This window comes from Alligator sinensis, unplaced genomic scaffold (assembly GCF_000455745.1).
Source record: "Alligator sinensis unplaced genomic scaffold, ASM45574v1 scaffold150_1, whole genome shotgun sequence".
In the NCBI taxonomy this organism is placed as follows: domain Eukaryota; kingdom Metazoa; phylum Chordata; order Crocodylia; family Alligatoridae; genus Alligator; species Alligator sinensis.
In genome coordinates, this window is record NW_005841840.1 from 4,262,937 (window position 1) to 4,272,210 (window position 9,274).

At 41.8% G+C, this 9,274-nt stretch overlaps 1 protein-coding gene across 1 annotated transcript in view; it reads right to left on the reverse strand.

Moving 5' to 3' along the window:
• The window catches only part of SLC25A31 (solute carrier family 25 member 31), a 24,022-nt gene that overhangs the window by 11,106 nt on the left and 3,642 nt on the right, over positions 1-9,274 (reverse strand). Inside the window, exons 3-5 of the mRNA XM_014520395.2 lie at positions 6,871-6,988; positions 3,798-3,952; positions 3,379-3,504 (exon numbers count right to left, since the gene is read on the reverse strand). Coding sequence (XP_014375881.1) covers positions 3,379-3,504; positions 3,798-3,952; positions 6,871-6,988 — 399 coding nt within the window. The remainder of the gene's footprint in view (positions 1-3,378; positions 3,505-3,797; positions 3,953-6,870; positions 6,989-9,274) is intronic.

Sequence of the window (9,274 nt, forward strand, 5' to 3'; positions counted from 1 at the left end):
TTTCTGGTGCTGGTTATGTTTGTTGTTAAAATTCTTTGTCCCTCCTGTATCTAAAAATGGCACTGATATCCTTATATATCACACTTGGGTATCTCAGTATCACCCAAGGGGGGTGGGAGAAAAATTTGTACTTGCAGATCTCCCGTACGGTGGCTCAAGCTGGAAATAAAAGTGACTGCTGGATATGCTCTCACAGCCCAGCGCACCTACAACAAGGAATCCCAATGATCGGAGTACCAATATCCCTCCGGCAATGGGGAACAATAAACGGCGGCTTCGTTAGACACTACTCGTTAGCTGCCCATCGGTCCGCTCCTAAAGAATGGAGGGCCGCCCCTGCTAACTGGATAATCTCCCCAAGAGTAGAGGCGCCTTTCTGTTACAGATCCAACAACACCGGAGCTTATAATAAAGCCACACCTGTAGGACACTACCCTCATTGCCTAACTACTCTAGATTATAGCCCCAATAGCACCAGTGGAATCCTGTTGGGTAATGTACCCTCTCTCAATTGTACAGGATTCATGGTCTACAACTTTTCTAAGGAACCTCATGTTGCTCTCATTGCAAACAGATCGGAATTTTACATTGACTCCAATTTTACTTCTTGTAATATATCTCGGTCCAGCAGGATAACAGCTGAACGTGGTCCGTCCTATACGATGCATATTAATCGAAAGTGCCGGATATGGCACAACACCTGTCGAGATTTGAGTACCCTTTCTGCCCCAGGCCTTTACTGGCTCTGCGGAAACAGGGCTCATAAAATCTTGCCCTGGAATTGGGTGGGGGCATGCACTCTTGGACGTGTTATCCCTGGTTTTGAAATGCATAGTACAATATATCTGGAACAAGTAAAAAATTTCAACCATCACATGAAAAGGGCGGTTAACCCCTTAGCTACCAGAAACACAGGGTTCCATCAATTTGTGAGAACCTTCATACCGTGGCTTGGAGTAAGAGAATTGGAACTAGCCATAATTAACATTTCAGCCACAATGGAAGCTATGGGAAATGCCACTGCGGATGCAATTCAGGCTCTGCAAGAAGAGATCTCCCAGATCTCACAAGTAACTATACAACACCGCGTAGCCCTAGATTACCTATTGGTATCCCAGGGAGGAGTATGTGCCTTAGTAAACTCCACCTGTTGTGTCTATGTCAATCAGGACATGCGAATTGAAACTGACATTCGTAAAATCCGAAGTCAGTTAAGGGTCTTACATCAAGTGGCCTCAGAAAATACTGACTGGGGTCTAAAAGAAATGTGGTCTTGGCTAACCTCCTGGCTCCCAGATTCCGGGGCCCTTGGCAAGAAAATCCTGTATGGAATATTGTTTGTCTTGATAGTTCTGATAATGTTTTATGTCTTAGTGCAACTGATCCTCTGCTGCGTGAAAGCCAGCAGGAGAAGCTTTAGCAAGGCAAGAAAACCCACAGCAGAGTCTAGAATAATGGTGTTACAAAAGTGTGAGCAGATTGAAAGAAAACATGAAAGGCTGCACGATGAAATAGAGGGGCTCATGAGAATAAAAATTTAAGGGTAAAGTGAGACTAAATAGTCTCAAAGGGGGGGAACTGTGGAATCAGAAAAAATATGCGCCTTAAACTTTGACTATTTTAGTTATAAGATGACATAACCGCTTTGTGGAGAATTGCTGGCTCTGTATAGTAGAACAGATAAGAGAAAGTGTTTGTTCTTTGTAACTCCTCTGCAACTGCTTCGCTCACCGCGGCCTTGAAGATAGCAAAAAGTATGTACAACTCTGATTTGCAGGTGCAAGAAGGAGGTTTGTGAACTAACCTCGCCTCCCCCATTAGTTCCCATCCTGATTACAGCAAAGAAATAATGAAGTAATGTTATAGCCGCTTTTCATGCTAATTTCACTATATGATCACGTGAGTTGTAAGCAACTGTTAAAAAGTATATAAGCCTCCTGATTTTGCTCTTGGGGGGGGACCCCTTCCAAGTGCTTGGGAGATCCATGTCACTTTGGAGTCCCCCCTACAGCTGTAGTTTCTTTTGAATAAAAGCTTCTGCTGACCTGACCCAAAAGTATGCTGCGTGTGTTTCCACGACAATAGCAGCAACTCTACTTGTAGCCACAGCTGCAGAACCCCATTAACCTTAAAAAAAATACCCAGAACACTATAAATAGCATATTTCAGAGTCTTATGGCATATAGTACCAGGAGGTACACGGACCTTCTTAATCATCTCTTTACTTGTTCTGTTCTTATTTCACTTTCCTTGACAAAAATCACTGGATTGTTACTATAGCATTTAATATTTTTTAATTAGCATTCCGTACAATATTATTTTTCATCTCTCTCTCTTTGTTTTTTGCATTAATGCTAGGGTCAGGTCCAGATTGGTAACCAGGCACCTAAATGGGATTTTGCAGAATTTAGGCACCCAGAATCACTCCAGAATGTTCCTGCTCCACCAGTTACAAAAGTACTCATTAGTGCCTGAGTTCATTCAGTGCTTACACATTTTGGATTTCAAAGATCTTTCACATACTTATACAAGACCTCAATCTGAGCCGGTTGGCACCCACCAAAGCTCTGTTGCAATCTTGATGCTAGGCAGATATAAGGTAGAGCCTAAATTTTGCCAGAGTCCCAGGAGGGGCCCAAAACAGAAGGCATGCTCTGAGTATGACTGCACACCAGCAACACTGAATTCAGCACAAAAAAGCAGTAGCCACAGTCACTTTCACTCCAAAATATATCTTTCACTCCAAAATAGCACGTCACTTTCACTCCAAAATACTGTTAGCGGCAGTGGATGACCAAGAGGAAGCCTGACTGCAGTTTACTGGTTAGGGCATTCATTATGGAGGGGGGCAACTTGGGTTCTGGTACTTCCACCGTGGACTGCCTTCTGCATTTTATTTTAGACAGTCCTTGGGTGCTCATCCTCTTTTCCACCTGAGTGCCATAACCATTAGATTACAGAAGCAGGTCTATTGATCCTGTATTCTTGGCTGCAGTGGCTTAGCATTTGACAGGAGGGAGGAGGGGGTCACCCAGCCCACAGTCACTTATACCTAGGTGATCAACTGTTACACTCCCTTTATAAAGGGTAGAGGACATCAAGCATCTCTTGCCACTACCATCAAAGCAAGCTTTAAAAGGTGAGCTCTTGTTTGCCATCCTTAGAAGGGGACTCTATGCTCTGGATCCTGAATGGGCAGAAATCCCTGTGTACTCATTAGATGTCTAAATTCTGGAGAGCGGCAGAAGTACAAGCACACCCTAAGTTTAGAGCACTTTTGAGTGCTAAAAGAGCACAGGGCACATTACATGATATTTCAGATGTTTTTTGATCCAACATATGATTTTCAAATAAAAAGAATTGCAAAACATTGCATACCTGCATCATCATGCGTCTTCTGACAGTGTCAAAAGGATAAGATAGTATTCCAGAGAATGTAGTTACAAGCTGGGCAATGAGAAAGGACAAAACAAATGGGGTTTGCTTTGGATTTGGCAACATCCCCTGCAAAAGAAAAAAAACAGTACATGAGTATGCAATTTCTGATCATCTGACTTTAATGTCAAAACTTGTAGAGCAAAATGCTGCTTTGCTAGAATTATCTAACAAATTATCTAATTGGAGTATCTAATTGGAGTTGGAGTATGTCTTCTGTAATTAAAATAAGTTATGCTGCCTAAATATGGTATAAATATAGATAAAGGAATAAATTAAAATATAGATAAACAATTAACACGTTAACGAGCTCATGATGTAGATTTTAAATGTGACAAGTTTGTGCTTTGCTCATAAATTACCTTAATGGTGTCATAACATCCAAAATAGGAAGCTCGGTACACAATAATTCCCTGCACTGAAACACCAAACCCCTGGTACAGACCAACAAGTCCATCAGACTTTGCAATTTTAATAATACAGTCACCGAGGCCCATGAACTGCCGTTCAGCCATACCTATCATAAAAGAAATTTTCAGTAAATTAATGTGCCTATTGGTGCTTTAAACAATTATTTTGGGACAAAATGCATTGCTAGATAGGGAAATCCCCCACATTTTTTTGCCTGTAATAGAATGGAGGCATTGACTGGAAAAGGAAAAAGTACTACTTTGCAGACATGTCTAGAGACTAGAACTAGAAAATCTTCAAATGTCCCAGACATTATTCCATGTTAGTTGATGCTACTTTCACCACAAATTTGACATTTGACCAAGGCAGTAACGTGGGTAGTTTTTAACTATAATGGAATAGGAAAGCTACCTCTTTCATCCATAAAACAGTCATTGACTTGTGCCCAGCATCATGCTAAATGACCTACATGCCAGATAACTAGTATTCAGGGTTGGCCCCATTTAGCATAACCCTTAAGGTTTTGTCTACCTCTGAATCATCTGACCTTCTCTGTCTGAAATGATGTGATGGGGTAAGTGAAGGGTAGCTCCATCTACAAAAGTTTAAGGTCACTTTTTCTCCCTGTAGTAGGGTCCATCAGTTATATCATGGTAATCTTATCCAGGTTTATCCTAAGAGCTGGTCCCTTCCTGTCTTTAACTTGCTCTGTATGATAACTGCAAGTTGCAACAAAATTTCCTAACTCTACTTACTAAACTTACATTAAATTAATTCCTTTCTTTACTCCCTTCTAAACTAAAACTAGGCCTCCAGGATTCGGTGAAGAAGATGAAAAATTTGCTGGACACCTCATGAATCATTCTTTGATTTTCCCAAACAGTCCATCTGGTCAGACCAAGGGCATATTGAAAACCAGGTTCAAACAACACCTCAATTTTAGGCCAGGGAGGGTCCAGCAACACCAGGTAAGGGAGGACAAGATAGCTAGAAGGCTGCTGGTCACCAGGGCTAAGTACAGACAGTCAAATAGCCTGAGGCTGAATCGACTTAATTGTTGCAGTTTAGTCTACTCTGTGTAGATTGAACCAACAGACATTCACTTTTGATTCTGGAAATGCAGCCGCATGCCTGCAGTGGCACAGGCTAGAGAGCAGGGGGTGCTATAGCATGCCTCTCTGCTTAGCTGGAACAGACAGCTTGGTCCAAGGCTAGTGCACCCATCCTGTGGGGAGGGAGCGGGGCTTGCAGGGGAGGTGCAAAGCATTCTGGGATGCTGAGCGGCCATAAGTTAACTTGAATCTGGAGGGGATCTGGGACAGAAGTCCAATAAACCAGTTTAACTTAAATCTGATACTGTGTCCATCCAGGTTTATCTTAAACTGATTTAAGCCATTTTGAAAGCAGTTTATTGTAGAATCATAGAAGTAGGGTCAGAAGGGATCTTGTAGATCTTCAAGTCCAACCCCCTGCCTGGGCAGGAGGAAAACTGGGCTCAAATGACCCCAGTCAGGTAGGCATCAAGCCACTTCTTAAAGACCCCCAGGGTAGGAGCCAGCACCATTTCCCTTGGAAGTTGGTTCCAGATCCTAGCCACCCTAACTGTGAAGTAGTTCTTATGGATGTCTAATGTTTAATGTGCACTAAACTTCTGTTCAGGCGAAGCGGCTACCTCCCCTACCCGTGTGACCCCCTCCGTTGGAGATGAAGCTCTTCCTCCTGCCCTGCAGAGGAGGAGGGTTGGCTGACCCCGTGCCCGCGCGAGTCCGAGCCGCCCTGGAAGCCCCTCCCAGCGGTCTGACCTTGCCAAGAGACGCCTGTGAGAGTTTGAACCAGCTTCCAATCACTTATAACAGTTTAAAAGTAATTTCTGGCCCTAGTTCTGGAGTCTTGGGAGGTGCACAGAAGACAAATGATTCCCTTAGCTGCTCTACAGCTAGTGGTTTTCAGGTGAAGACTATGAAGCAGAGAGGAAATTTGGGAAATGTTTCTGGAATGAAGCCAGCCACTTCTTCACTAGGACCCCAAACATTTCCTATTCCATGATGGTATACTAGCACTAAGCTACAAACTTACAGGTATTTTAATTTAACTTGCAATACAATATAAAAAGCTTTATTTAAAAAATAGCTATATTGCGTTTGCTTTTCAGCTTTCTTCTATCAGGATTCTAAATCCTCACACTACCAAAAATACTAATTTAGATATTAGTAATATTAATTCTTAAATACTTGAAGCCATTTACCACATTAAATAAGAGTTCATTTTACTCACTACCAAATTCTAAAATTTCACATGATGACAAGTTCGCTGAAGTGAATGGAAAAACTTACACGATTTACACAAGATGTCGCTTGTTCTGTGTTACTTAGGAATTTTTCTTGGTTTTCTGTTGACAGTAAGTCATAATTTGGGACATGGGGATAAAAACAACCCTGTGACAAGTGTGTGATCTTCTTCTGAGAATAAAATCTAATGAGGTATATACATCAGACACAATTTGTTTCAACATTTTTATTTGATTACATATCTTTATTTTAATAATTTGAATCTGTAAGACCCATATCTAGTGGCATATTTTACCTTTAACCTTTGGACATAACACCACTGTTGTAAAAAAGGATGACTGGCAGGCCCTGAAGTCTATGTGCATTCGAATCATGGTGTTACGAAGTGAAATCCTGCAACTTTTGGGATCTGCACCTGGCAAATCCAATGCAGTTTATTTAAAACTTAAAAACTAAGCAAATATATAAGGCTATAAACTCTTTAAAACCAAGGATTAAATTGCACAGTTGTCTCCAAGGATTCTTTCCTTTCCCTCACTCTTAATTTTTTAATAATCATACAACCTTTTTAATAAAATGTTATGACTTTGTAACTATTCAACAGCCACCTTTTAAGTAACAGAAAGAATTCTAGTGCAAACAGATGAGTATTAATTTGGTTATAAGGATAAATATAACCCCCCCCCGAAAAACAGATGAGCCTGATACAGGAAAAACATTTAAAATAATTTACTACCTTTCCCAATATCAGCAGCTAATCGTGTTCGTGCAAAGTCTAATGGATACACTACACACAAGGATGTAGCTCCAGCTGCTCCACCAGAAGCTAAGTTCATTAGAAACCATTTCCAGAACTGAAATACAAACATTAGTTTTTACTATTATGAAAATAGAATAACAATACTAACTTTTCTTATGGCTATAAGCAGAATTAATAAAACATACAAAACACATCAGAAAAGTTTACACATAAATCAACATATAATGTTTACATAGGGTTCAGAGAATAAGCAGCTATGTAATTCATACATACCAATCTGAAAAGATTGTCTTTCTGACACCACATTCCATAAATGTGTAAGATCATAAATGTGGCCAAAAATGTGTAAGATCTTCTCTAGCTCTATTTTTACAGTGCCCAACAGAAAACAAAAAAGACTTTATAGTGTATCAGAGTCTGGTCCTAGGCACTGCCTTCATTCTGATTGGCCCTTTGGATCTTTTTAATGATATACCATCTATGCATCACCTTAATGGTGCATAGCTGGTATACCGCAAGGAAATAGTGTCCCCTGGATCAACTTGAAGTCAACAGATGAGCACCAATAATAGACTGGTGTTCAGTGGGTAGGAAGAAGCTAATAGGAAAGAAAGAAAACAAAACACTTTGCACCAGATTCCCAGCTGAGCTGATGTAAACTTCAGTAGTAGCTCTATTGATTTACATGGAAATATCTACATTACAATCACTGCATGGACTGCAGCTTATGTAAACACTAGCGAATTGCCCGTCAAGAATGATGCGGGGAAGGGGGACAGACAGGGATGAAACACTGCCACCACCTTCGCTTTGCATCCGCCTGGCTTGTTCCACTGTGGTAGAGACATCACCCTGCGCTGCCGCCACCTCCCAGGAGCACGGCGGGGGGGAAGTTTGCCCCGCCATCCCCTCTATCCCCCTCTGCCAGCACCCCGCCGCGGGGAAGGCGGGGGGAGATGGTGAAGCCAGCAGCGCTCGAATCCCTCTATCCCCACCATCATGGCAGTGTTCCACTACCGCCTCCTTTCTCTCTGCGGAGGACTCTGATTGGCTGTTTACAGACAACCAGTCAGAGTGCTCCAAGAGCATTATGCACAGGCAGACAGACGGACTAAACCCCTTATTATATTAGAATACCCAAGACAGCTTTAATTTAGCACAGGTACCAGTGGCACCTGCAATAGCTCAGGGTAAAAACAGAAGTAGGATTTGTCCTGGGACAAAGCCTTTTCTTTTAGGGTCCTACAGAGCTACAAGCCTATTGTAAACTTTAAAGTACCTGTGCAGTATCCACTTTTTCCCAGGACAATGGGGGTGTAATTTGAGTTAACTGCCATTCAAGCTGTCCAGCACCTGCCTGAAAACAACTCAATGCCTGGGACAATCAGCCTCCAGGTGAACCTAAAGTTTGTTTTTACCCTCAGAGCTCCCCATGGACTTGAGTGCTTTCCCTAGTTTTTCAGGTGGGTCTTCCAACCTACACTGGCCTCTGTGCTGCTGTAGCTACCCTGTAGCTGGTTTAAGTTATCTCAAATATATCCATATGAGCTGCAACCCTATCTTAGTTCATACCAGCTAAGTACCTGCTGTTTTAATGCCCATAGCCTCCTCGAACACTTTGAATTGATATGTAAACATTTTAAGCAGAATTTAGCCACCAAGAAAACAAAAGTTGTGTCTAACCATCAAAATGTAGTTTCCAGCAGCAGTGCTCTCAAATAAGCTGTGCTACTTCATGTATATTGCCCTGACTGGAAGTAGTGGAGCTTTGCGCTGGTTGAAATGACTGACACTGTCATGAAAAGAGTGCTAATTAGAGTGCTCTCAGTAGCTACTCTGCTCCTGGATGAGGGCCTAGTATGCATGCAGCGCAGCAGCACCGTGAACTTTAGGGTGTTGCTGCTGGGGATGGTAAAATGTGAGTTCTAGACATGGCTTAGAGCTTGTAATCTTACTCCCCTCCAGGTTTTCCTGCAACCCAGTAATTGTTCAGAGAGCAACCCAAGAGGCTGAGCTTCAAAAACAAACACATGCTGGTTGTTAAAGTGTCCTAATTTGCACAGAACTGAAAACGAAGCACATTTTTATTTTCAGAATGTTTGTAAAGCAAGAGCAGTCAAATGTATGCCAGCTGGGAATGTCACTGTGTGAAGGAACAGAGATTTAAGGAACTGTAAACTCAGAATTACTTATACCAAGCATGCTCCACTTTTTCCCATTGCTAAAAGAAGACCTGGAAACTGAGATTGCTTAAATATGTATTTCTTTAAACAGATGAGAACTGATTAAAAATTAACATAGAATGCAAGGAGATGAATTGGAGATTAATGACTCTCAGGTTTCATGCAAGTAAGTATCAACAGGAAACCCTGCAGCAGGA